Genomic DNA, 27500 nt, shown 5'->3' with positions numbered 1-27500 from the left:
TGTGCGTTGTATTAATATCGGTGTTGGCCAAACTAATTTTAAAAATGATCCAATGGCAATTCTAAGTGTTTCTCTGCCTGGTTGTCTCCAGAAGCAGGCACTGCTGCCCTGCGAGAGCTGCCGGCAAGCACAGGAGTCGCGTGGTAGGGATGCACAGCTCCCTTGACCCCGGTCCCAGCAGCACAGGGGGCTCGGGGCTGAGCCGCAGCCTGGTTTTCCAGCCTGGGGAGCACCTGGATGCTGCAGGGGGGAGGTAGAGGCTGGGAGTAGGAAGATGGAGCAAAGAGCTGAATTGTATAATCTTTTAACTTCAAGCTACAGTTTTCAAAGCCAGTGACATATTTCTGATGAATAAAAACTTTAATTGTTTTAAAGTTGTTTATTGCAGTGTTAGTAATCTGGAAAAGAGATTGGCGATAATAATGTTGGATTTGTTGGTGGTTTTTTTCTACTGTTAAGGGGCTGTATTGTTCTGTCCTTGCTAGAAAGCAAATTTTAAGACCTTGGATTCAGAATTAAATATGACCTCAATGTTTTAAAATACAATTACGATAACTATCCATTTAGTAGGGGGGGGGGGGTTGTTTATTTTTGACATATGGTCAATATTCTTATGCCAATTATTAAAGATGTTATTTTGTGCTATGCTCACTGTTTAACATATTGCAGCTGCCATAGTAAATGCAGGCTGATGATGACAGGGGATGTTGAGGAAGCATGTTACATGAACTGCTTCTTAGGTTAAATTACTATAGTGTCTGTACATAGGTAAAGACAGAAATCCACCCTACTTGATAAGAGAAATTTATATTATTTATATGGAACAGAACAAACCAATTTACAAGAAAGGCACTTAAGTGGGAAGCTTATTTATTAATGAGTGTAGGACACAAGCTAATGGGGTTGTAATGCAGATGCACCTAAAGCTCGGAGGACAGCAGTCTCCAAGGTCTGCTCACTACTTCAAAAGAGAGAGGAGAGAAAGCATACTTGAAAAATATTCCTGCACAATTCAAAACAGAGTTATGTAAAGTAGTTTTGTCTGTCTTACCTTAGAAGGATGGCCTGTGAGTGTCTCCATTGCTCCTGCCACAGGACGTCAGTGGGGTTTCAGATCAGGAATGTGCCGGTGCTGGGGCTGTAATTCACAGCTTCCACTAGAGCCCACCTTGTCCTCCTTGGGGGGGTTCAGATGCGATTGTAAGGCCATATCAGGTCCACATCCCAGGGCAGCGTCTCTGCATGGAGAACTCCTGAAGCTCCCAGATCCCAGCAGCGAGGCGTCCTGCTGGGATCCAGAGGTTTGTGGGAGAAGCGAGGAGCATGCTGAGGCCAAGGTGGTCCATGAAGGGGAGAATTTGTTTAAATTACAGTTCCTATATTCAGTATTTAACAAGCTTCTTTTGAGGCAGCAGTTTATAGACTCTTATTTCAGTTAATTATAACAGCAGTTTTTTGAAAGAGTATTTTTATTGGTTTTATTGATGTGCCCTACTGTTTTTCCAATCCTTTGATTGGGTTCTGCTTGGTTACCTGCGAGGAGAAAGGCTTGCCTCCCCTGTTCGGAAGATGCAGTAGGTGCTGGTGGCAGAGGCAGGTGATGGGCTGCTCAGGACCTGGACCGCTCCCAAAGGCTCCCACAGCCCTCGGGGGGCTTCCCGTGGTGCCGGCAGAGCCACCTCAGGGACAGCTGTGGGTCTTTCTCTGGCATACATGCCCGTGCCATAGTGACAGTCCCGTGTGTGCAACGGGGTACAATTACACAAAACCCCCAAAGAGGTGATCCGTGGCGTTTTTAGCGCGTCGCAAACAATAAACAAGAAGTGCTGACAAAATGAAGGACAGTATTCCCTATTTTTTGTCCTTCCTGCTGTTGTAGGGTTGTGGCTTTGGTTTTGAGGCCAAATTGGTAAGAAGTAAAGCCAGTTCTTCGTCAGGTAGTGCCATTTTAGGAGAGATCCTGCCAGCCCTATAGAAAAGCTTTGGAGAGCTATATTTATTAACTATGCTGCTTTAATTGGCATGTATGAGCAGGTTCTTTTGAGCGCCCTGTTCTCAGCCTATATTGACATTAAACTTTGGATGATGAATGCCTGCCAGGAACCCACATCTGGACAAGCTTCATGATGTTTTCACCTGATGCCAGTGTTGGTTTCTGTGTTTTCTGAGTGTCCGTACCTGGTTCAAAAAAGTAAGTATTTCTTTGAACTGATGTTAGAAGCTTCACGGTAACATGGGGAGGGTCAAACTGGCCTCAAGGGCTTGTGTCAGGTGCCTTTCCTGCCATCCTTTCCCCCATACAGCTGCTTCGGTGTGCAGAAGGGCCTCATACATATGAGGGAAATATTTTCATAATTTTTTTCAAGCAGCAGATGGGCAGCACGTCTCCGGTCGTGGCAGGAGTGTGCATGTCAGGCCATACGCCAGTCCCTGCCCTGACGGGAGATGCTGCACATCAGGCATCAGGTGAGCCTATGGCTGGTCCTAACAGGACTTGCTCAGAGGGCACAGACTGCATTACACCCAGACCGGGAACTTGCTTTGAAAAATGTCCTGATGAGTTGAATTTTTAAGAGGTTCCTGATTTATCTGTATCTTAATTCATTTTAATAGGCTGGAGTTATCTGCAGGTGCTGTTGATTATAATTCTTGGTGCTCACTTTCATCTGGAATTCATGCACTAACGCACGTCAAGGTGGACATCCAAAGTCAGAGCCCAGTTCCAATAATTCAGCCTGAAGTTTTCCTCCTTTGGTTTCCCCATGCACCAGTAGAGATCAGAGACCCAGGTCGTGCAGTATAAGGGTTATAATGTGTATTTTAACTGCCTGAGGTTTGGGTGGTGGTTGTTTGGGGTTTTTGTTAAATCCATGCATAACTGACATTATATCTATCTTAGATATGTAGAAAAAATGTAAATTTTACTTCAGGTACCAGTTAGCAACTGGGTTATTGCTATGAGGCAAGCTTCTGGATAGATGTGGTGGGGGTTGTGTACGAGGTGATGCTGCGTGGCAGCTGCACAGGGCTGGGAGACAGTGGGGAGGGCTGTGGTGAGTACCCTAAAACGGAGGAGCTAAGTGGAGAAGCGAAGGAGTCTGGTGTGCAGTTTAAGGGTCCCCTGCAGCCAGCCCTAACATAGTTAATTGCCTGTGATAAAACCGACCTCGGAAGTCTGATGGGAGAATTCTTTTATATAAGAAAAAAAATGTTTTGTAACAGTTTCTTGTAAGTGCTAAAATTAACTGACTTTCTTTTAACCTAATTATAGCTAGAACTGATGATATCACCTATGCTTAATGTTGCCTCACATCTTGGGTGAGAGTGTGCTACTGCCTGTAACTTGCCTGAATTTTTGCTCTTTGCTTTCAAGCATTTCATGTGAAGCATCTGCTTAACTGTTTCTGGTTGAGGGTCTTTGGGGCATGTGCTTGATCTCTGTCATTTTTAATCTAGAGCAGGGTGGTCCTTTCCTTTTGCTTTTTTAGACAAATCTTCCAGTCATTCTGCTGCCAAACCCACTGATTTGAAACAGAAATACTTAGGAGGAGGCCACTCTGATACTAGGAATACTTGTGTTTTCCAAATCTGGCCTAGCAGATGGCCTTCGAAAATTTCGTTCCTCGAGGGGGAGGGGGTCTCTGGGGAAGCAGGTCTCTGGGCTCCGCATGGGGCTGAGCACAAAGGCGATACAGCCTCGCAGTGCTGATGAGCACCAGAGCTAACTATACTTTTCTTGACCTGCCTGAATGATTTCTGCTAGCACAAACGAGGTAGTAAACGTGCCAGATGAGAGAAAGAGGAATTCCTGGAGAGAACAGGAATTAAGTCTGGAAAATAAGTGGCTGGGAGCCAGGAAGAAAGCAGTAAGTGAATCATGGGCCAGCACAGAGGTGGACCACGAAATCTACTGTAGAGCAGCAAGGCCAGGCAACGGGTAGTACTGAGATGCTCCCAGCAAGGTGAGTTAAGGAGGATGGGTGGTGGCCAGGGTAGGAAAAGGGAAGAAGATGGAAACTGGCCAACGTAAGGAGAGGGAAGGAGGTTGGCATGGGGTGGACAATGAAGCAGGGCTTGGGTCATTGGGGGACACAGCAGAAGACTGAGGGAGATGAAGAACCGTAACTTCTTAGGGGTTGTTCTTGCACCTTACTGTTGTTTTAACAGAGATCTTTGTCCATAATGAGTTAAGCTTCTCTGAAAACACAATAAATATGTTCAGGAAAAATAAGCCAAGACCACACACACACGTAGCATTGTTTTCTTTGAACGTGTTTCTTGTGTTCCTGGGAAAGTCCGCCGCTCACTGATTGCTGTGTTTCCTCCATGGTCTCACAGTACCATATCCCAGGGAAAGATCTTGTTTGAAATCTGTGTCTCTCTATATAGAATTCCAATCAAAACTTTAATGGTACGGGGCAGTGAGTAGCATTTAATGACCTTCAGTGCTATCACTTGAGTCTTTTGGGCATTGACATTGATTTTCCTTATCTTGGCATGTGAAGACGGGAGTCTCACTCCCTTCTTTAACGTGTTTGCTGGTATGCACTAGTAGCACAGAATAAGCAGGCAGCAGCTTTGCAGGCATCACGGCTGGCAGCTGCAATGGGCTGCGCGTACTGCTTTCTTGGGCAACCTCGGGTTTGTACCTGAATGTAACATCATTAACTACAAGAGTCAAAAAAGCAACTAGGCCATTTGGATAGCTATGTGTTTTACTCGAGAGGTGCATCTGTTTATTTGGAATTTGTGTTTGGTACACAAATTTTTGTGCAGATGCTTCTTTTTCAGGGTAAAAGAGAGGTACCATTTTATTGCAGAATTTCTGACCAGTCAGATCTGTAAGAATTTCATCCTCAATAACAGATACAGGCAGAATGGAGAAAATATTGCAAAGGTTGTGTGACAAGGAGTAAGCCTTACTCAGTTCTGAGTTCTCCTGCTCTTGCGTAAATGCATCACTTTCTTCTTAACAGGTCTTAAAAGGAATTGCAGTGGGGTCACTCAACACCAGTTGAGTGTTATTTCTGTTTATTGCAGCTCTCATCCTTTTTTTAATCTCCTACTGCTTTCATACAGACACTTCATTTATAAGAAGCTAAATTAAACTATGTAAGGATGTGCTTCTCCATGAATTCTAAACCTAAAAAGCTGCTTTGTTCATTGATTCAGTTGTGGGGGAGAATGCAACACAGACATACGGCTATTTGAACTCTTTATTTGCCACACTTACAATATTAATAACACTGTTTCTAGAAGTTGTCACATCAAGTAAAAGATCTTCATTCCAGACTGTCTTTTGGGGCCAAATTGAGACTGGATGCATGCATTTAATAAATTGTAGTCTCAAGTAGTCATTTTTGTAAATAATTAGCTTCAGTGAAAGAATAAGTTAGCATATTGTATGCATCTAATGTTGCAAATGTACATACAGCAAACTTTCCTATTAATCAACAGTCAAGCACTGTAAGTTGGGTCTCATACATAATGAATTGTTCTTAAACCTCATGGGTTTCATTGATAGAAAAATAAGAGAAAACACAAGTGTAGTAAGCTTTTGAATAAAATTTAACGAGATTGCTCTGCATCCTGTAATCATTTTGGAATCATTAGAGACCAGATAATTCATCTGCAGTTTTGGGGTGGCTTTAGCCTTCATCTATCAAAGAAAGACTATTTAAATGACATTTAGGTGTTGATAAAATGCATTTTTATTTAATTTCACAATGAGTTATAAAAACGCCAGCTAACTCTACATTTATTATGTAAAGAATAATGCTGCATGACTGAGTCTCATTTTAATGTTAATTTTTGTGTTCTAATCATTACTGATTTTTTTTCATTTGAAAAGGAACATGCCAGCTATTTCTCTAAGAAAAAAATGATTTGGTAAGACAAGCACAGATCTATGTAAGTAGAAGAAAAAACCAGGCAACCTTCACTTTTTCAGACAGTGCAGCTGTCTGTAGAAGCTCAACTTCTGGTGCATGCACGAATGTTATGTGGAGAGTAGTCATTTGCAGATAAAATAAAAAAATGCCATTTAAAACAAAAAAATTACAAAACATTGTAAATTATAATTGCCCCTCATACCTATTTCATGGCAAGGGAGTTACCATTCAGATCCCAGAGAATCAGCAGTGAATTCCCTTGCAAATGTAAAAATTTACTCTTATTTAGGAGGTCTTCACAATTAACTATACTAATGACCCTAAGCCCTGGAGATGCTCGATCTAGCTGATGTGCTCCAGCTGATCGGTGCCTGGGGAGTAGTTTAGCCATGGGTGCTCACTGCCAGGAGACATTCCAAAGCAACGGCAGCTTTGGTTGGTGCAGGAGCCTGGCTGAGAGGCAGTTTGCCGAGTAGCAGGCACTGGGAGGCAGGGCCCGTGCTCATGTGCACGGGCTTCTCCGGTCCTTGGGCTGCAGCGAGGCATCTCGTGGGGAAAATGACCCAAGGACCGTTTTTTCTCACTGGCCTCAAGTCACTCAGAGACCCTCTGCCTCCTGTCTGATGCTCTGAGGACTGGTTTGTTCCTTGGGTGACTCACAGAGGGATTATGGCTACATACTAAACTCTCCCCGATGGCCATGACAAAATTCTGCTGTAATTGGGCAGTATTCCCAAAAATGTTTTCCTCTCCACCCATGGGTAGATTCTTTCTGTAAGATCCTTTTCCATAAGCCTGATGTCAAACACCACCACCACCTTTTTTTTTTTTTTTTTTTTTTTTTTTTTTTTTTGCCTGTTTGGTTTTTTTTTTTTAACCCAGGCATGAGGGTAAAAGCCGTTCAGAAGTCCACCCACATTCCCCCTCTTGTTTGACATTAAGTGGGTCTGCAGTCTCCAAGAGAGCCATGTCTAAATTGCTGTCAGATCGCATCAGGCGCGCTGGCCGCCAAGCAGGGCTGCCGGGTCATGTCAGAGCCCATTCGTTATAGCTGGATTCTGCCGCAGCGATGGGCCTCTGGTCTTTCTCCCTTAACAAGAGGATTAGCATGACAGCCACACGGAGCTCTGTGCAGACAGTCACCCAACACTTGCCTAGGTTGGGCTTCAATTACCCGTTGGGGCGGCCGCTGAGGTTGGGTCTCCCTGGTGTGGTACAACCTCAGGTCCAGGAGACCCCGTCTCTCTGATGGGCTCCCTGGTTTGGGGAGGGTTTCCGTGATCTTCCCCCAGCTCCCTGCTTTTTTGGTGTGTTTTGTATTGTTTGGGGGGAATTTTGAGAAAAGAAAAAGAAAAAAAGGACTTTTTAGTACAAGGGGGGTTTTCTTGGCTGTTTTATTTCTGTTACCTGCTCCTCCATTAACGCATTCCTATAAGGGCTGTTTTTTCGTCCTTACTGGACATAGGGTAATTTTGATAATTTTTGGACCTGTTTAAGGCGCAGACTTCTAAGAAATCAAATGGCTAAAGAACCGTCAAAATACAGAGGAAAAAACCATGGATGTGTCCCGCAGACACTAATTCTTCCTACTTACCCCAGCCTGGAGGTGCTCTTCAAACTGGAACGCTGAGCACTGTGCTCCCCTATAAATGTGCTTGCAGATTTCCAGGGAGAAACTGCAATGTTTCCTATTACAGGTTTAATTAAAATTTAGTATCTGTGTCTGCCAAGTTATTCTGTCTCTTTTTCCTGCTTGTAAATTGTGAGGCCGTAGGTGCTGGGGAGCGTCAGGAGCAGCGCGGGGAAGTCAAGGCTTCCTTTTGGAGACAGGTCTTTGCCTTCTGCTCTTTCTTGCCTGCCCCTGCCTCTGCCCATTGCAACTTCTGCAGACGCTGGGGTTGCTGCTTGGCTTTCATCCTCTGGACTCTTCCTGTCTTTCTCTGTCTGCCCATGTTAGGCTCGGTGACATGGACATCTGACGGTGGTTTTGATGACGGCAGGCTAAGAGAAGGGTTTGGTGAGATTTTGTGCCATTTGCATTGCAAAGAGCACAGCTGATGATTGCTTTCACAGCATTCTGGTCATACCAAGACCCAAAAGCCTCTTAATTAGGACCACTTTATTTATATCTTAATATACTATTGGTTGTTAATGAACAAAAGTGCATGTGTTTTTTATTCAGGGAACACAGTGGGAAAGATTATGGACACCCTTAAAAGACATAGAATGGAATGTGGTTGAGTGTACAAATATGTTTATCTTCTATATGCCTAAAGATAGTATATTGCAAACCCAGTGATCTGCAGTGCCACGTGTACCATGGTGTCAACACGCAGTTCAGTTGGTAACAGCCTGGCAAAGACCCTAATTTTCCATGAGAAGAAATTGGGAATTTATATGTAAGAGCATACATTCTGTATCTTTGTTTCTATTTATTTTTTCTTTTATGTCTTTATCCCTGCTGCTACCTGAATGGAATTGTTGTTGTTAATGTAATAATGAATTGTCTGAGTCTGCCCGCTTGTACCAGTGACCCTCAGCTGGCTGCAGTCTAGGAGGAGTTGCAGTCATCTTTTTTCACGCCAGTTGGGGAGCTTTTTTGGTTTATAACTTAACCAAATTGAGATAAAGGGGTCTCTTCTTCATTAGCTCAGCACCTGAAGCAGTTTAGAAACCTCTTCCCAGGCAAACCGCTGGTGGGTGAAGTAGTTATCTGGGGAGAAAACTTTCAGGCGTGTGTGGCTACAGGCTGTGGAAGGGAGCATTGGATGTTGTGTTCAACCAGTCAATTATATTTAATATATACAAATATTTTATAAATATATAAATATGCTTTGGAAGCCAATAAAACATTCTCATAACATTTACCCTAAGGAAGCTGCCAGCTCTTAGCTTTAACCGAAGGAAGCTGCCAGCAGAGCTGTTGTGATATATTCTCTTTACTTGAAATCATGCAACTCAAGGTCCATCTTGTAGTGTTTCCATTCAGGTTTATTAAGGACTGACTGAGGCAAAAAGTAGAAGTAAAATAAATAAGTAGAGGCATACCCGTTTAGAACACAGCTACCCACTGAGGCTTCTCACAGCATTTCTCTGGTTTTCATTATGGTTAAGCTATTTAGGATGACACTGAAGCCAATCTGCTGCTTACATGTTTATTTTGGAAGCACGTTAGAAACTTTCGGCTCTTGGCAAGTGGTTTGGAAGGAGCCTGTTAAACTGAAACAGGTGGTGTTTCTACTTTTCTCCCCCTCTGCTAAAACCATCTTTTCCGTCATTTCATCCCATGCAAACACAAGAAGTCACAGAAGAAACGCGGCTGGGATGGAACCTCGGGAAGACACCTCTCAGCTGCGTGGACGCCAGAGCCAGCTGGCTTCCTTAGCTTGTTCAGTCTTAAACAAGAGCTGTAATGGAAATAAATACGTAGGATTGCAGTAGGAACAATATGGAATAGCTGTCGTATGGGTAAGCTGGAGCAGCAGGTCTGCTCTTGGGCTGTGGTGGATTCCTGTGCTGGGACTGACCTTACATCTCTCTTGGACTTCACCACCACCGAGAGATGAACGCGCAGGCTGGAGACCTGCAGCAGCAGCAGTTGTTCCCCAGCCTGAAACAGAGTCTCCTTCTGAGAGACATCCAACTTAGAAACACACAAACAAAAAAAAAAAAAAAAAAAAAAAAAAAAAAAAAAAACCACAAACAAACCTAGGTCTGTATTTTTAGATGTCTGCTTTTTATAGCTTAAAACAAGCATTTTTTTTCTGTTTGAGGAGTGTGTAGTTTTAATTAAGCATCACATTCTAAAGCTGTGTAGATGAGTCAACCACCTGCAGCTGAATATCCCTTGAACATCACCATAAAGTTAAGCCAGACGTCTAACTTACTGCACACGTTAGAGGCTGGCACATTGATGTGAACAAAAAAGTTTCCATTAAAAAAACCACAAAACAATACAACCATAAAATGCAACAGTTGACCAAGTGAAAATATAAAAACCTCCACTTTTAATTTTTTGAAATGCCAGGCAGCACCCAACACAATTCACTGATGAAAACAAGTGCAGTGACAGTCTCCAGTGAAAGTGCAAGTGATTTAAACAAGATTGCTGCATTTTAAATAAATGCTTCTCATTATTTTATCCACACTGGGAAATAAAAAAGAAAAAAAAAAAAAAAAAAGGTTTTGGTGCTTTTTAAGGAAGGATAATTGAATTCTCCAGGGTGAAAGTGAAGCAGTCTGATTTCTTACACCTTCTGGTTAGTTTCTTGCATTTTTAGATGAATATGTTTTCTTTTCCTGTATAAAAGTAAAAATTGCATCTTGTTGAATCACAGGTTTCAGACGAATGGCCATTTGGCTGTCACTGTGCATGCTGCTGGCTCTGCTTTCTCCTGTCCATCTTGATATTAGAGATGCTCAAAGATCAATGCATGGAGTAGCCTGTTCAGAAACTTTCCAAGAAGTCTAACACTGAGCAGAGGAATTTCACGTGAGGGGAGAGATTTCTTGTGACGTAAATCATCTGCTCTCCTTTTCTTCTTGCGGCTGTTTTGAGACAACTTTTCCCTTGCTTTTTGAAATGGGCATACGGTTTAGTTGGACGAAAGCGTGGCTTTGAAGCCTGAGAAAATCCTTTAAAAGGCTGGTGTTTTAAGCTGAATTTTTCATGACGAGGTAGTTTGTAGAAGGAGTGCTGCTATGCAACTTTGGAAAGAGTAAGGGGAGGAGGGCCAGTAGAAGACACCCATGCATAAGTTATGTTCATCCTTTTTCTTTATTAATGCTGTCAAATTCCCAGGAATAGTTGTTAGCATTTCTAGCCAAGCACAATTAATGTGAAGACTTTTTGGTTGTTTAACTTTCTGCTGATTTGAAGCTCTCAGCATGTATGTTGGCAGTAAACTTTGTATCCTACAGGAAAAGAAGTCAGTGTATTCTTAGAAAGCAATTCATTTTTTTCTTGCAAATCTTTTGCTTTCTTGACCAAGGTGGAGGTGGCAGGTACTGGGAAAGTGTCTGGTGCTGACGTTCTGGGAGAATGTTCTCATCAAAAACATCTAGAGATGTTCAGCAGTGAGAAGGCACTGTTCTCGAAAGCAGTAATTACAAAAAATGAAACATTAAGACTTATATCCAAACATTCCTGCCAGGGAAGACCTGGTGGAAGTGAGCAATGTGTGTGTGATGGCAAGGAGGAACATAGCCATGCATTGGGATGGCCCAGCCTTGCTACAGTGCACAGCAGGTTCCTGCAGCCCTCCCAGCTACACCTACAGGCAAAGCAGCTGCTGTAATTTGTGTCATTTTAAAAAGATTGATGGACCTTTATTCTGTATGTTAAATATGGAGCTAGTCGCCTGGTGGTTGCCTTGAGGCTTCAGGCAAAGCCCTGAGCAGCCCACGCGCCAGCCTCAGCAGCACTGCGCCTCGCCGGCTCTGCCGTGCTGCTCCCACCTGTTTTGGGGCAGAACGATGGTGCTTTGGTGCCTTCCTGGAGCAGGAGGAAATTGCAGTGTCTCTTTGGCAGCATCAGGCTGGGGCGGTTGGAAGCAGAGCTGGGAGCCCAGCTGCTGGGGACTGCTCTCTTGCAGGGCGGTGAGGAGACGAAGTCTTTCGGTTTTATGATGATATTACAGTCCAAATCATTTCCAGACTCCCAAGAATGTGAAACAAGATGATGTGAAAAACATAAGGTTCCTGTAGTTTTGAGTGCTTTCTATGCTCTTCCGGATAAATGGAGCAGAAAAGTCTCCCAACTTCTCTTTGAGCTTTCAGAGGCATTATTACATTCTGTAGTTATTATATTGTCGTAGCTCTAACAATCCACAGTAAAACTGAGCCATATTCTGCTGAGTGTTGTACATGTGCAGAATAACGGATTATCTGTGGTGTCGAGAGCTTGGTTTGACATCCGTGTTGTAGCTGTTGGTGCAAAAAAGTTTATGCATGACTTCTCGTACTTTTGTTTTTAGTGAAGATATTACTAAATAGCAAAATAACATAAATTAGATATCAGTTTTATAAAGCAGTTCGATAGTACTTCACACACACACAAATCAAAATCATTAATTTGGTAAATAAATGGAAAGAGAGGAATAAAATTTCACTTAATTTCTAGTGAATTGGATCGAAAGGTGATTCTTCACTTTTGTTTCGCCTCTGCTCCAAGCCATCAGCTTGCATTCTGGAGTGTGCGGCTGGAGTATTTGAACGGTCTCCGTCTGTGTCCCTCCTCTTCTCTGCCACTTTCTAATCAGTAATTATGTGGTCTTCAGTGGTTAACAATTAATCAGAAAGTGAACTGGGGCTGGGGGAGATGGCAGGGCCGTCTGACCATGCACCAGGTGAGTGAGCGTAACCCCGGCCCAGCCCCTGCTTGCACATGGTTTACCCCGTCCAGCGGCAGAGCTGGGGCTGCCTACACCAACAGCCCGTCCTGTGTTTGGCTCCACGAGCTGTTGTGCATCACGTGTGTGAAGACCTTTGGTCTCTCTGCGAAGGTGCCTCGTGGCAAAAGCAGGTCTGTTGTCTTTTATGCCATTACTGGTACATCACACATTTCATTTTCTTAGGCTTTCTGCTGGGAGGCAACTAACCAAACGTTTTCGCTCACTTGCCACATGTCAAGCGTAAGGGCAAATACGGGTTGGAGTGCTTTTTCGCCATACCTGGTTGGCAGAATTGCTCTGGTTTACTTTCTTCCATTGTCTCAGGTTCACCTGTGTTTTTGATATTTCTACAATTATCTCTCCTTTCTCCTGCTTTGTGACACATCCAGCCTTTCACCAGAAAACTATGCTGTGGTGGTTTAGCAGCATCCCATTGAGAAACTTCTTGTTCTGGAGTCTGGCTGTATTTCCAGCCGGAGGGAAAAAAGAAAAAAAAAAAAAAAGAAATTAAGCTGTAAGAATCAGTAAACGGTAGGATAACTCACCAGTGGTGCTTAAGATTCTGGAAAGAAGACGACTGCTGGCAGGGCTTACTGTTTTGGCAGTCACCCTCCGTGTTGTCACCTTATTGGTCTTCTCATCGTTTCTCTTGGGTGCGTTGCTAATGGGCTCTGTTTGTTTATTGGTACACTGAAACCGGTCTCTGCAGTTTTGAGAGACACCAACCACACTGCAGCCTTGTAAAGCACCAAGAGAGCTCCACCACCCCTTCACCAGCGCTGCTTTGCCTCACTGAAAGCATACAGGATGGGAAACACGGCTGGGTATTTGCAAATCCAGTGTTCATGTTTTCATTGCTTTCATATACACGTTGCTCTTCCAGAGGAAAAGGAGAATAAAGTAGCAAGGGAAGAAGTACATTTTTGTTTACAGGTGCTTTCTGTTTGCTTGCTTTTGCTCTTCAGTATCCTGCAAGCACGAGCTGCCATTGAAAATCAAATGAATTCTCAATTGCTTCCTTCCAATTCAATAAGTAGAGAAAAGCAGAAACCGGCCACCGTTGCTGGAAGGAAACGGGGCAGAGGAAGGTGCGGGTCCGGCAGAAAGTCATTTCCTTTCCTCCTTTTCCCAGGGATGGTCCCTGGGGAGACGGACTGTGCCCTTGGGGCACATGGAGGAGAAGCCTCGGTTTCATCCACTCTGGAAGCACAAGGATGCATCATCTACCATGGACTTGGGTGGTTTTCTTGTTCCCTGACATTTCCCACTATGGCATTTTCCTCTCACTAATCTTTCATGATTTTTTTTTACAGGTGTAAGCAACCTTGTGTCATCATTGCATTTCTAGAGGTGATGAGGATGTGTGTTTGTTCTTGCTGTTACAAATCTTTTCACCTTTATCAGAGCAGAAAAAAGATGGAGTCTGACTCCAGATTGAATGTTTTGAGATTTTCATTTCTTTTTTTGCTAATGTAGAGAGTATGAATATTCAGTCTTGTAATTTTGATCATTATAACTTTACAATTCTGCCTCTTGCAACAGGGCAGAGTCCTCAGCTGCCTGCGAGGTGTGCGAAGGCGCGGAGGAGATGACGGAGCCGCTGAAGCAGTGCACAGCCTGGCTGCATGCCTACTTCTGCGAGCCAGCAAGGACGGCGAGCCTGCCTGTGCCAGCCTTCCACCACCCGCTGCTCCGGCGAGGTCTGTGCCCGGGGGCGCCCATCCCCTCCCTGCTCCCAGCGGCCGGGGTGCTGCGGGTCCCCCTCCCTTGGTCTTGGGCAGTGGCCATAGGAATGGTGTGGCTCAGCTCCCGACGGTGGCTGGCTGAAAGGTTGGAATGTGAACACTTCTGAAGGGCACTAAGCTTTTCAGCAGGGTCACTGCTCAGGTAAACTAGCTTTTTGCCAGCAAGGGGGGACGTGTCCGTGACAGTAGACATGTCATAGAAGCAGTTGGTGATAGCTTCTGTAAGGTAGGTATGTTTTTATTCCTCAAAGTTACTGTAGATTTTTTTAATATCTTTTTAAAAAAAGAACAGGTGTCGTTACAAAGAAGTTATGCTATTTATGTATTTAGATAAAAACAAGACCTGAGAAAAGTTTCTCCTTACCATTCTCTATTCAGTGGCTGTGTTCCTGAGGGCCTTGTAACAGAAGTCAGTCCCTTGAAATGAAATAGATCCCATTGCTTTAAAAAAAGAAATCTCCAAAGTCAGAGTTTTGCAGTGCTTTCTTGTCTGTCCATGAACATCATCATTTCCCACCAAATAAAATCTTCATTTTACTAGATCATTTTTTTAATTGTAGTAGCCTCCATAATGATATAGGACCGTAAAGCAGCTAGTACCCTCTACATGAGATGAAGTAAGATAGCACTGTTTTTAATATAAACTCTGAATTGTATGTACTCTTTCTTTTTTCGTAGTTCAATGTGAAAGACACCTTTTTGATATGGGTGCATAGGTTTGTGATTTAAGGCCCAGGGACTATACGTCTGTACCTGTGTAAAACAGTGGCCAGTGCTGCCTGTGGAACGCAGGGGCTGTTCTGGCAGGCACGCCTTTGCGAGCCGTAGCTACAAGAACTCAGCTGTCTCTACTGCTAATTGCTGGTTTTCTTCAAATTCCTGTAAATAGCAGGCTTCTGGCTGTTACACTTTCTTATCCTTACATAAGATGCGGTCATCATGCAGAGCGTTCTGCGGATAATCAGGCTGTCGCTCTGGAAGGTGGGAGCCTTACAGCTTGTGAGCTTTGCACAGCACCTTTTTTTTAACTATGAACTTCATCCTTATCCTTCCATGGTACGAAACTTTTTCAGTGCAAGATCTTTCCTAGTCAAATTACAGAGCGAGTACTGAGTATTTTTAAACAAAGTTGTATATTGCATTGTCTCCCTCTAAATTTTATGCAAACACCGTTTTTATCAAAAAAATTTTGTTTAGAAGTTTTGGTGAAACCGTCTTTAACGTATGGGAGGACAAGCAATGATGACGCTGTGATCCCTCATCACAGTTGCTAAACTGCTCATAAAGTACAGCCTTCTGGGTGATTAAGTCATCATTTGAGGATATTTTGTTTTTATTAGCAGGGATGAAGTTAAGAGCCTTGTTGTGAAAACTTTAGGGTTGGGGTGAATGTGAATGGGCAAAGCTGGGTGGGAAATAGCGGCGGCTGCTGCTCCTTCCATCTCTGAGCAGCATCAGGGGAATTCTGCTTCCCCGATTATCCACCAGAAGATTATAAAACATTTAACATAATGCTTTTACTTTTATTAATTTTCCTAAAAGGGCTACTGAATTCTTCTTAGCTTGGCTAATGACATTTCTTGATGTAAGCGCTGCTGCTGTTGTTCCAGCCAGTGTTTCGGGGTTTAGCCGCGAGCAGGCTTGCCGTGACTTACGGTCAGAGTTGGCAGGGGACTTTGGTCCTTCCCTAGGCAGCAACCTTCCTGTGCGGGCAACACTGGAAGAGTCTGAAGTTTATTTAAAAGAGGAAAAATAAGTGAATTTCCTAATAGGAAGCTTCCTGAAGGAAAGTTCTTCAGCACTGTCCAAGTGCAAAAGTCCAACCGAGAGCTGCCTGCAGGGCTGGGACGGGACATGGCCAGTGGCCAGGAGCATCAGTGCTGGGTCTGCCTGCAGCACCCGCAGCTTCGTGGAGGATGCGGCTGGCGGTTCCGCTGGCCAGGCTGGCCGCATGCCAGGCAGCGGTGGTCCTAATGGGATTTGACCTTCTGTATCGCAGGTTCAGTGCTGGGAGAGGCTGGAGTGTGTTTTTCTTGTTTTAACATGTGCAGGTTCAGGTTTTTCTATTTTAGTTCAGTTATTCGTTCTTGAACTGAGACCAGGTGTGCATGTTTTAGCGGGAAGGGCATGTACATAATGGAAATACTAACAAAGAATTAATTGGCACAAATCGCAATGATGGAGAACATTTCTGTTCTTCTCTTACATTCTCTAGTAATGTTTTTGTAAAATAGGAAAAAGTTATATTGGCAGGAATGTGGAAATACATGTCAAAAATTTGAAGGGACTATTTTCGAAAGTTACTTAGTAGAAAGGCAAGGTAAAAAACACATTATAATGGATTACGTTGTACATTTCAATTAATCTGTAAGTCAGAATTGCAGTAGTGCTAAATTAGGAATTTGGTATTTATTTACTTTTTCACATTTACATTTGAAAGTGCCTACTCATTTCTCCAGGCACTTAAAAATGCAGAATAAACATAAGCGGGAGCATGAGGATCTAAAGCCAGGAAGACTTTTTTTCCTCAGACTGATTTTCTTGCAGCTCTTCTAGCAAAATGTCAAAACCTTTAGCCCTTCTTTTCTCCCCTTCCCTGTAAATATGACCATTTATGGTGTGGTTCTTTGATATTAGGTGCTTTGAGTTCCATCATTAAGAGGGTTTGTGATCAGGACTGACTATTGGGTATCTTCTTCCTTACTCAGTGCTTTTATCAAGTTCTATTTTTCTGGGTTTTTTTCTGTGCTGGCGTCATCTGAGGACAGGAAGGGTTTTGCTTCTGTCGAACACATGAAAGAGATTCCTCATTTAACAAGAAAGTGTAGAGTGCTTTTGGGATGAAGCACTTCTCGATTCATGGTCAATTTTCTGCAGCTACTTTTGTGCCAACTGGGAAGGCATAGTTCCTTGTGGAGGCAAGGCCAGTGATGATCAACTTGGATATGACAAAAGTGGAGAGATTTGCAAATTCAGAACGTAGAGCTCTCTTGCAGAGTGCAGAAAGCCATCCCGCCGTGGCGGCAGCACCCAGCACAGTGTAGCGCCCGTAGCTGCTCTGAGTGGTGGGGCTGTTCAGTTTAGCCAGTGCAGCCTATTTTTTTTTTATTTTTTTTTTAATGCCATTGAAAAACTGGAATTTTCAACAATTTATGCCATGGCCAGTGCTTAATGTGGAATTTCACTGAATAAAGAAAAAGTCATTTTTTCCCCACTTCTCTGTAGCATGACTTCAAGGTGTTATGCCTCAGAAAAATCACTGAACATTTAGAATGGGAAGTGATTAATTGGTCTTAATGTATCATGGTCATTAGCCCCCTTTATATATGAGGAAGAAAAATTGACCCTGTTATTGTTTTGAAGGCTATGCATGAGTTGCTTGATTTGTGCATCTGTGAAATGGAAAAGGCAATGTTAAATTGGCCAGTCATGAATTTCCTGACTTGACTTTATTTGTGCTTGATGACCGTAGTGGTTGCGGTGTCAGAAAGCATTGCAGTGCTGGACACTGCAGCAGGGAATGGTTGTGTGTTTGCAGACCAGATGGCTCATTAGAGCAACAAGAGCAGAGGAAATTGGAGACACACAAGAGTTTTCCTTTGCCCTGTGACGAGCCGCAGCCCTGGGGCTCTGCTCTTTGCATGCCATGCCGTGCCATGCCACGTCCTCACCAGATGAAGACCTTTAACTTAGCAAAACCACACTGTTACGTTCTTGAGTCTGGAGTTCCTCCGTCGGGTCCCTGCACCAGAGGCGTAGACCTGAAGCAAAGCCGTGCCTTTCAGCTCAGCCCAGCTCAATCACCCTGTTTCTTCAAATATGCTGTGAATTACTGTGTCAGCGCGAGGGAGGAGGTCTCTGCAGGTCTGCCAGTGGTGTTCATCTGTGTTGCCTTGCAGAGAAAAACCATGCAAAAAGATGGAGAAGGAACAACCTGAGGATGGATAGCGGTGAGGTGAGCTTTGCAAGCCAGATCAGTAGCTGAAATTTTCCGTGCATAATGTATGTTACTCATCCAAGAAGGGATATTGATGAAACATCTCATATATAATGGGAGCAGACAGTCTTCAAAGAAACTGGTAGTACCTCCATCCTCCCTCCAAGATGACTTCGCTCCAGACCCAGGCCTGTAATCAATAATTACCCTTGTGATTTCCTGGGAGCCTTCTCGTTCAGCAACTCGAACCACAGCAGCATTAGGCTAGTGAACTAGGTGTAGTCCCTGCAAAAGACAGCAAAGCACACTGAAACACCAGTTACGGGCTGAAGAAACTATTCACGTTCTGGTGTCACCTCTGTGGAGTTGGACTCGTCCCTGCAGGGGGCTGCAGGTGGCCTTGAGTCGCTCCCTCTAGAAAGCATTGTTGGAGAAAATCCTGCCACTGATTGCATCTTGATTACCCTTTCACCTTCCTGCCAGTGGCACGTAGTAGCACATCTCTGTTTCACTGGTTTTGCACAGTCTAAACTGTTCAAGAAAATAATCTACAGCAAATTAAGAAAGAAAAGTAGATTTTATGCATTCTGATTATAACTCAGCAAAGGCCAAAGTATTTTTTTTTCTCTTTGTGTTTGCAGTGCTCAAATCACAAGTTATCTGAAGATCGTGGGGCTGTTCGTTTGCTTACTTCTGAGACAGCAAATTCAACATTCCATGAATGCTTACATTTAACAGAAGTGGGTTTAATGACCATACTGCTTATGCTAATTACAGTGTGCAGTATATCATAAATTTTTCTCACGTACAATTTAGCCAAAAACTTTTTCAATAGATGAAGATTATTTAAATAAGGAAAACATCTACATTATTAAAATGAACACAAATCTCATTTCCCTTGCTTTAAATTACAAGGTTTTTTAAAGAAAATCATAAAAATCATTGAATTTGTTGAGATACTGCCTAGTAAATCTAGAAAGTTGGAAGCTTCAGGTGCCGGTTTGTGGATAATAGGATAGCAACTCTGTGTTCACATTCAGTGAGAAAGAAATGGCTGGTAAAAATGTCATTCTTTAAAACATAAGAATGACTAAACTACTTTTCAGGAGCCCCAGAAGCAGAGCGAGAAGGTCTGAGGCTCAAAGTGGAGAAGATATGAAAATACCTCATCAAAAGAGTAGGAGTAGGTGGAGGACACTCAGGGATGTCGGATGTTCTGGTTGGTCTTGGGGTCACTGCACAGCTTCGTTTTATGTAATGAAAAAATAAGCAACATTACGTTGAGGTGATTTGTAGCCTTGAGGAGAACAGGAGAAAATGGGAGTTAAGGGTGAGAGCAGGTGAGAAATGGAAAGGATTAATTTGACCTTTGAATGCATTCATTGAGCTGTAGGTAGCTTAGGTCATTAGTAGAAAAAGTAACTATTAGCACGTTAAGTTCGCCATAAACTTAAGAGTTTTCTGCTCAGTCCGAGAACGATGTTTGTGTGGGTGTTAGCAAGACAGTAAATATTAAAGTGAATGATTTTATTTGTAATTTACGTCACAGTTTTACTTGTAATTCTTAAAGTGATGGCCTATGGATATGAGAGATATCTATAGAGACGTATGTTCTGAGTACTATGTAGTTTTAATTCTCTTCAGTCCTCTGGATGACTCCTATCTTTATTTGCCCTTTTAAAAAAAATTGTACTTAAATGACTTTTCTATCATGATCTAATATACATAAATCCATACGCAATATCTGAAAATACACTAGCTGGCTGGAGCTTACTAGGGTGATACACAGCCAGATAGGGTGCTAAAGCAATACAAGTAGTTTTGGGTTTGTTTGGAACTTTTCTAAAGGTACGTATTTTCATATTGTGTGTACGTACATGTCCAGGGGCAATGTATTTAGTCAGTCCCGTAGTGATCCTTTTTCTCAACGGTCATAAAGTTGAGTCTATAAACATCAAATGTTACATCAAGGACCAGTCCCTGTGATTTCCTTTCTTTGTCTTAGATATGTGTGTACACATGTTTTATAAAACAAATAAATTGGTTTTGAGTGGCAGGTACGGTGCAGCTGGCGGCCCTACCTCTCACCAGTGCGGTGAGGATGGCACAGTGGCCAAGCCCCAGGCCAGGCAATGCCACTTGGTCACTTGCCATATTCAAGGCACAACCAGCCTCAGTGATAAAAGCGGAAGACTCAGCCTAAAGAAAGACCTCCAGGAGCAAACCTCTCCCAGTATCATCTCTCCATGTTTACCTTATTTCACGTCAAAATGGAAAAAAAGGGTAAAGTTCAACTGGGAAAGTATGAGTCCACCAGCATTACCAGGTTATATTTATATTTTACAGAATCGAGTTGCCCTTTTGAGTAACCTGCTGAGGAGGAGGCAAGGCTTGTCCTTTCCTAGACAAATGCAAAATTTCATTCTTACCATTTATTTCTGCTGCAATTTGTAAAATTTTCTTAATTTTGTAGTAGAGATTCAATCCACTGAAGAAAAAAAGTTGAAAAATGTTTCTGACTTCAGCTTTTTCATTCCTGCAGCTTCATCAGACATGCAAATACGTTTCTGTTTAGGCTTTTAGAAAACGTTATTTTAAAGTAATATGAAATAATCTGCTTGAAAACGTTAGTACTTCACATATCTGGACATGGCAGATTCAAGTGCAAAGAGATGACAAGCTTTCATATTTATGTCTGCCAACACAAAATTCAAATTCTGGAGACTGGCACCTTCTTTTATTACTATTTCATGTGAGAATAGTTTTGATAAGCAGAAAGTCACTGTTTCGCTAGACATTTAATGGATTTTTACAATCCAATACTTTCCTACGGTTGTCTTCAAACAGAAATCAATCCTTTCCAGTGTTCAAAACCGAAAGCAACAAAACCCAAAACTAGCCAGTTACTTATATGTCTCAAATAATTTTTCCAGCCCAGCTGACCCATTGCTTTCTTTCAATTTTTTGTATTTTAAACCAAAACTAAACAACAAAAACAAAGATCAGTACAAATGCATTCTGGACAGAAGTATTTACAAAATTCGTGACTCAGTTCCTGTTGAAATCAAAGCAAAATTCCTATCGTTTCCAGTGGCAGCTTGTGTGGGTTTAAGTGATGAGTTTAAGTGTGTGAGGGTTTGTATGTACATACATGGCTTAAGCATTTGAGGGCGGCGAGGCGCTGGCCCAGGCTGCCCAGAGCAGCTGTGGGTGCCCCATCCCTGGCAGTGCTCAAGGCCAGGCTGGATGGGGCTGGGAGCAGCCTGGGCTGGGGGGAGGGGGCCCTGCCCGGGGCACGGGGTGGGACTGGGTGGGCTTCAAGGTCCCTTCCAGCCCAAACCACTCTGTGATTCTGTGGTTGAGGAGTACTCTTAATTAGAGTTCACTGTTCATAGGATAAATTTTCTTCCAAACGAGCCATTTATGACTTTGGGCCCTATTAGGTGCACATGGCCTCTTCGCTGCGGTCCCTGGCACGCGGTCAGGATTTAGGCAAAGCCATTTGGATGCACCAATTCCAGGGTTGGCAGAGGAGACATAACTTGGTGTGGTTCATGGGTTATGGGTTGTTGGTGGAGCCTTGCAGAGTAACCACGGCCTGAGGTGTGACCTTTGAAACAGTCTTAAGTGTGGGGAGAGCAGTGGGTCCGGCCTATCATGGGGAAAGTGGTGAACGGGTCAGTTTTGTTTTGTTTTTTTTTAAAAAAAATAGCATTGTCTTTTCAGTAGACTAATCCTTTCTTGTCAATACTCTTGACACTAATTACAGGTAGGCCACAGTCAGAATAAAGGAGCATTATCTAAACAGGGCGTGTTTTTAGGTAAGAGTAGATTGAAGATCCACAGCCCATGTACACCTGTACAATATCACTGCATGATGGAAAGGTTTTTACTTGCTCAGAAAATTTGGGGATATTGGAGGAAGTCACGATGACTGAAATAGCTGCAGAGATGTATGAGTATCGAAATTAGTCCAGAACCAGGATTCTTTTTCAAAAGGAAAGTTTCTTGTTTGGCATTTTGCACTATTCGGTATAAATTCACTGCCCCTGTGTTCGGGATGGCCATGGTGGGGTGGAAGAGGATGGAAGTGCAATATTTGCTTTCCCTTTGCTGCTCAGCTTGCTCTGAGCAAGGTACCACAGCCCTGTCTGCTAGTGGGTGCTCCCCTGCTTTTGTTGAGAAGTTTCCTGGACTTCCCCCAGAAGAAAGCTCTGAGGGTGTTAGGAGCTGACACATGTATCATTGCATATAACTGTGGTTGGACCAAGGTCAGGGCAGTTTCACTGTAACCTGCAGCTGTAAAAGCCCTGTGCGTGGGATGCTTCTTTATAAAGTCAGTGTGTTCAAAATCAGGTCCTTTCTCCTTCCATGAAATAAAAGGAATAAGTTGACCCTGATTTAAGAAATATTTTGACCAACCTGGTAACTTTTGACATTGCTGCTTTCATTGCTGCTTTCATTGTATATGAAATCTAGATTAAAAAGTAAGAATGGAAGGTGGAGAAAAACAAACACCGATGTGGGAAAAAGACTTCTTGTATATGGAGTCACGCGGTCATCATCTTCACCCAAAGCCCCAGACCTTAGCAACCTGCTAACATTGCAGACCTGTGAGGAATAAGTTTAATTGAATTCATTTTTCCTTTGATTTGTTTGCTTGCTTGCCACACATGCAGCCCATGTAACCTTTGCACTGCTACTTAATAAAAACCTATATAATCAAGATAAAAGGAAAGGATTTTATAAATGTAGCCTCCTCACCCACCCACCTATTTTATTAATGAACTTTCAGCCAAGTTTACTTAAATCTCCTTATCGATGGGAAATATCATCAATACTCATATACATTTAATCTGTTTGGTATTTCAAACGTTATATGCTCAATGTGACTGTTACTATGGCGAGCACCTTGTTTCTAAATACCGTTAATTATTTTCAGAAGATGAAAGCATAGTGGCATTTACAACAGCCTTTATGTTAGGGGCACATAGATAAATTCAGCCGAGGGGAAGCCATTTTCTGGTATAGATACTTTGCTGCTGTTTGACCTAAAGATGGCCCTTTCTGACCTATTTTCACAGTGTTTTGCCATATCTTCTTTTGGAGTTTCTGAGCATGTGAGCTGACCAATATATTCTGGGAAAAACAAGGACTTGCTTAACTGTAAAAACATACTTTTCACTAGAAATTTGCATCCCGCACTCTTCTCAGAATAAAATATGCAAGAACAACATAAATGGCATACTCTTTTTTTTTCTTTCTTTCTTTTTTTTCCCTATGAATTGGGCCTTTGATGTTCAAGAGGAGCCAATATTAAAGGACATCCCTAGAAGGCTGTAGAAATTGTTCCTATTTATGACAAATGTAAAATAGTACAAATCTAGCTGAATGTGATGGTGTCATTAGTTTGTGAATCGCATCCTTGAATATAACTGTGGAGGAGCCAAATCGGTTTAAAAGAAGATAACAAAATGGTTTAAGCTACTTAGGTTGAATGCCAATTATATTTTAATATTCAACTGAGCATATTTTACTAAGAAAAAAGGCAGCGTCGACGCATGCATAACTCATTGGCAGCGTCGACCAGCTGTGCCACTCTTCTCTTCGAATCACTTTGTGCATTTTAGTAGCATGGTAATTTAGTAGAGAACTACCTGAGTGATGGCATTTTCAATGAGCAGGTAATCTACAGAGAATTTTTATATGGTTATGAGTTCTGTGCTTCAGCCTGGCAACACAAAAATACATCAAGACCAATTACGGTATCAACTTTCAGCGTGATACCCTTGCCACGCAAGTGCATGTATTTCTGCCCCAGGCATTTCAAATTGCATCTAATTTGAAATCTTTGGGGTTTTAATTAAATTTCAGAATATATGGAATTCTTCATTAGTACCTGCTCTGAATAGCAGATTATACTTCTCTCAGTCTCTCGTTAAAGAAGTAGGCTGTGGTAAATAGCATGTTCAAGAACTGATCATTTGTGGTGCCTGGATATTGGGAACAGAAATAGTGAAATGCAAAATAATATCAAAAAGATTATTAGTCCAGTGAGGGACTCTTGATTTGTATTTTAATGGAATTTTACATTTCTCTTAATGATTTGCAAATTGTCCTCTGATTATAAGATGCATTAAGCTTTTCATTTTAATGGAGAGACACAGCCATTAGCAGAAATTTTTTTCTGTCTTCTTTTTAGAGTGCTTCCCTGCAGCAGATAAATATTGAAACCATTAACACCTTTTGATGTACTTTATAGTGCTGCAGCTTGGACCGATACATGAATGAACGTGGCCTTTTATATTTTAGCACTTTGCTTGAAGCTCGTGGTTGTCATTACATAGGTGAACAATGACTAGAGCTATAGGTTTTCAGGCACGCAATAAAATGATGTGTATTTCCTTTATAAGTAATGTTCCAAATGGACATCATTCATATTTAATGCAAAAAGAAAATGTAAAGCCAACAATTGTCAAGATCTGAAATTCAGATGGAGGGTGCTCTGACCTTAACTCTGACCATCCTTTAAGGGAGGAGGGTTGCGGTGTCTCCTCAAGCAGGGTTTGTTAAGGATTCACGCACAACTTCTCCGTGGGCAAGTACACGAACATATTCTTTGTTGCAGACACAGGGCTATATGTACGCTCTTCATTTGTCAATCTGAAAGTCAAATTTCCTCCTTGCTTTCAGCTTAGCGTGAACCCTTAATGTTGTATAAACACGTTTGTGCCTGTGCTGACTTCATTGGGTTTGGCAGAAGGGCACGGGATAAGGAAACAGCCTCTTTTTTTGAGGCAGGCTGTGAAGCATGAGAATTATTTTCCTGATACTGCAGATTTATGTAAAGTAGTGGGGCTGTTAGATCAGGTAAATGTGTACTTACTAACCTTACTAACTTATTTAAAAAATTTAATTTAGAATTAAAATAATTATAAAATTAAAATATTATTTGGAATGGTGAATCGTTCTTTAAGAGGTGTGGGACGGGGTGGTTTTGAGCAGTGTGCTCTATTCCCCGACCCACCTGCTCCGCGCACCCCAAATAACCTGCGGTTATTTCTGGCTCTGCCTTTGCAGACCTCTCCTGGCAGGTTACCTGCAAGAACTTCCACCAAACGAGGTGGTTACTTTAGGGCTGCCTGTTAATTTAGCAAACTCCAGCCTCTGAAAAACCGTTGGGGGTCACTGATGGGACTTCTCTGTTTGCTTCCAGGATGTCTGTTTAAATAATTTGATTCTCGGGAACTCAAATTGCGTTCATTTATCAGCGCGCTGTGTATGATGGCACCGTTATCAGTCAAGGGGCTAAGTGACTTCCTGAAATCACACTTTATGTCTTCACAGTTGTTTTGCTGACTGCTTAAATGCATGCTCCTTAAAAAATGAAAGGAAAAAGAAAAAACGCGCTCTTAACTTTGAGGTTGAAGCCAGAAGATTCTAGGAATTAACTGCCACTGCTTTCAAATGTGCCTTGAAAAGATGTTGCATCATTTGTGAATTAGTGTTTGTAATGTGCTATGTAAGTGTTAGCCTCATACATTAGATATTTATAATTCAATAATAAATTAATAGAAACTAAAAAGAAAATTGGTACTTTGATACTGACTTAATTTGTACACAGTAGGCAAATAGTTACATTTTATTATGGTTAAGCAACTTAATGGATATTATTTTTAACTTGCACAATTACAAAGAAACTTACAGAAATCTAAAGACGTTGCTATTTTAGACAAGTTAAGATCTTATACTTCGTTCACATACTGGAGCACATTTGCATTGATGTTTTACGTACTAATTTTCTAGGGCAGATTATCTTTGGCAACACGATCTTCACAAAGCAACCGAGGGTGTAGGTTTCTTGATCCGGAGTCATTTGGGAGTGAATATTTGGGGCCATGGTGAAAAATGAAACAGTAAAAAAATGTGATTGATGTTAAAAAAAATTAAAGAAAAAGAAAAAAAGAGGGAAAGCAATTTCGTGTGAGGCAGTGAAAACTACAGGAGCGATGATGGTGCATCCCAGCCTCCCTGCCCTGTCACACCCAGGTCCTCTGCCATCAGCCTCCCCGCAGGAGCAACCAGAACACCTGGTGATTAACCACCATTGAGAAAGTATCGGTGGCTGGCACTTTTGAAGAGAGAGAATGATTACTTTCTCCAAAATAACCTGGCTCGGTGTTGCCCCGTTTCATGGGTGGATGTAGAACTGCTTTGCGCACAGGCTTCCTGGGGCACGCTAGTGAGTCCTCCTGGGCTGCACTGCAGTACGCAGTGTAGTAGCCTGGCAGGGGAAATGTGTCTGCTTGTAAGATGATAGAACAAATTCCACTCCACAGAATCAGTTTTGCACAAGATGGTATCAAAATTCATGGATTTATTCCCATTTACACCACAGGAGCATGTTGGAGCCCTGAGATGATTAAAAAAATAATCTTGCAGGATACACACACGATGTTTAGAGCCCACAGCTTGATGTTTAGAGCTCACAGCTTCACGCTTACTTCATGGTGGTTCTGGGGTTTGTGTGTGAATGGAGGGCTGGGGGGATTCGAGCTCCTTGTTTGGGGTTTGTTGCTTTGTTTCTCTGAAGCTGCACGATTTCTAGGTCATTTATGAATTGAATTGAATTGGTATGAGTTGAAAATCGTGCTTTATCAACACATGTGAGTGGCCAAATCCTTTTTCTTCACCTTGTATTTTGAGTTCATTCATACCGGAATGACACTTGCAGCATATCCGTAAATCTTTGGAAGTTTTCCGCAGAACCTCCCTGCCCATTCCAGTCTACTAACTATAACCAGATGGTCCTGCCAACCCTTCTGAAATCCCACTGTAATTAGGAAACTACATCATCCCTGATTTATTTAGGAACTGTGGGTAGGTTTGTGTGTCTCATTAACAGGACGAGTCAGGAGAAGAGCTGGATCATACCAGCACCTGGGAGGCTGCATTTTTGTTGAGTTCCAACACTGCAGATTGAGGTAAATTTAATTTAATTTTTGCTTTTTCTCCAGAGAAGGAGAGGAGCAACCTTCACAGGCCTGCCATCAGCTGTGGTGCTTTCAACAGGTCATAACAAGAACTCCAAGAAATGGGGGAAAAAAGAGGATTGAGGTGGGACCAGAAGTTCCACGTCAGTATCAACCTGCAGTAATTTTAAGTCAGATGATGGCCAGTTGTGGCCTCTTGGCACACATGGCCCTTTGCTCTCACACAGCAATAAAAATGTCTACCAGAGCTCAGTTCTGAAGCTCAGTCTGCAAATTGCAGGTGATGAGGAGTATTTAGAAGACACCCAGGTGAAGTTCTTGGTGAGTACCAGCTCTCTGATGAAGTGAAATAGAGAAAAGTCACTCATTTCTTTCTACGTTGAATGGAAAAATATAAATTTAATTTTCTGGCCCAGTCACTTAGAAATTGCAGCAGAGCTGGTGCGTGCTGTCTCTGGAAGGACTATTCTGTGTCCTTTCCTGAACAGGAAAGAGGGTTGTATGGCATTAAATAACAATAAAATATGAAAAGTAACCTGACT

At 42.4% G+C, this 27500-nt stretch overlaps 1 protein-coding gene across 1 annotated transcript in view; it reads left to right on the top strand.

Moving 5' to 3' along the window:
* Window positions 1-27500, top strand: part of MGMT (O-6-methylguanine-DNA methyltransferase) — a 168686-nt gene that overhangs the window by 119569 nt on the left and 21617 nt on the right. Inside the window, exon 4 of the mRNA XM_037398955.1 lies at window positions 13826-13983. Within this exon, the coding sequence (XP_037254852.1) occupies window positions 13826-13983 (158 nt within the window). The remainder of the gene's footprint in view (window positions 1-13825; window positions 13984-27500) is intronic.

Source organism: Falco rusticolus, chromosome 9, assembly GCF_015220075.1.
Source record: "Falco rusticolus isolate bFalRus1 chromosome 9, bFalRus1.pri, whole genome shotgun sequence".
Classification (NCBI taxonomy): Eukaryota; Metazoa; Chordata; class Aves; order Falconiformes; family Falconidae; genus Falco; species Falco rusticolus.
Note: the sequence above shows the minus strand (reverse complement) of the source record. Positions and strands in the feature narration are given on the sequence as shown.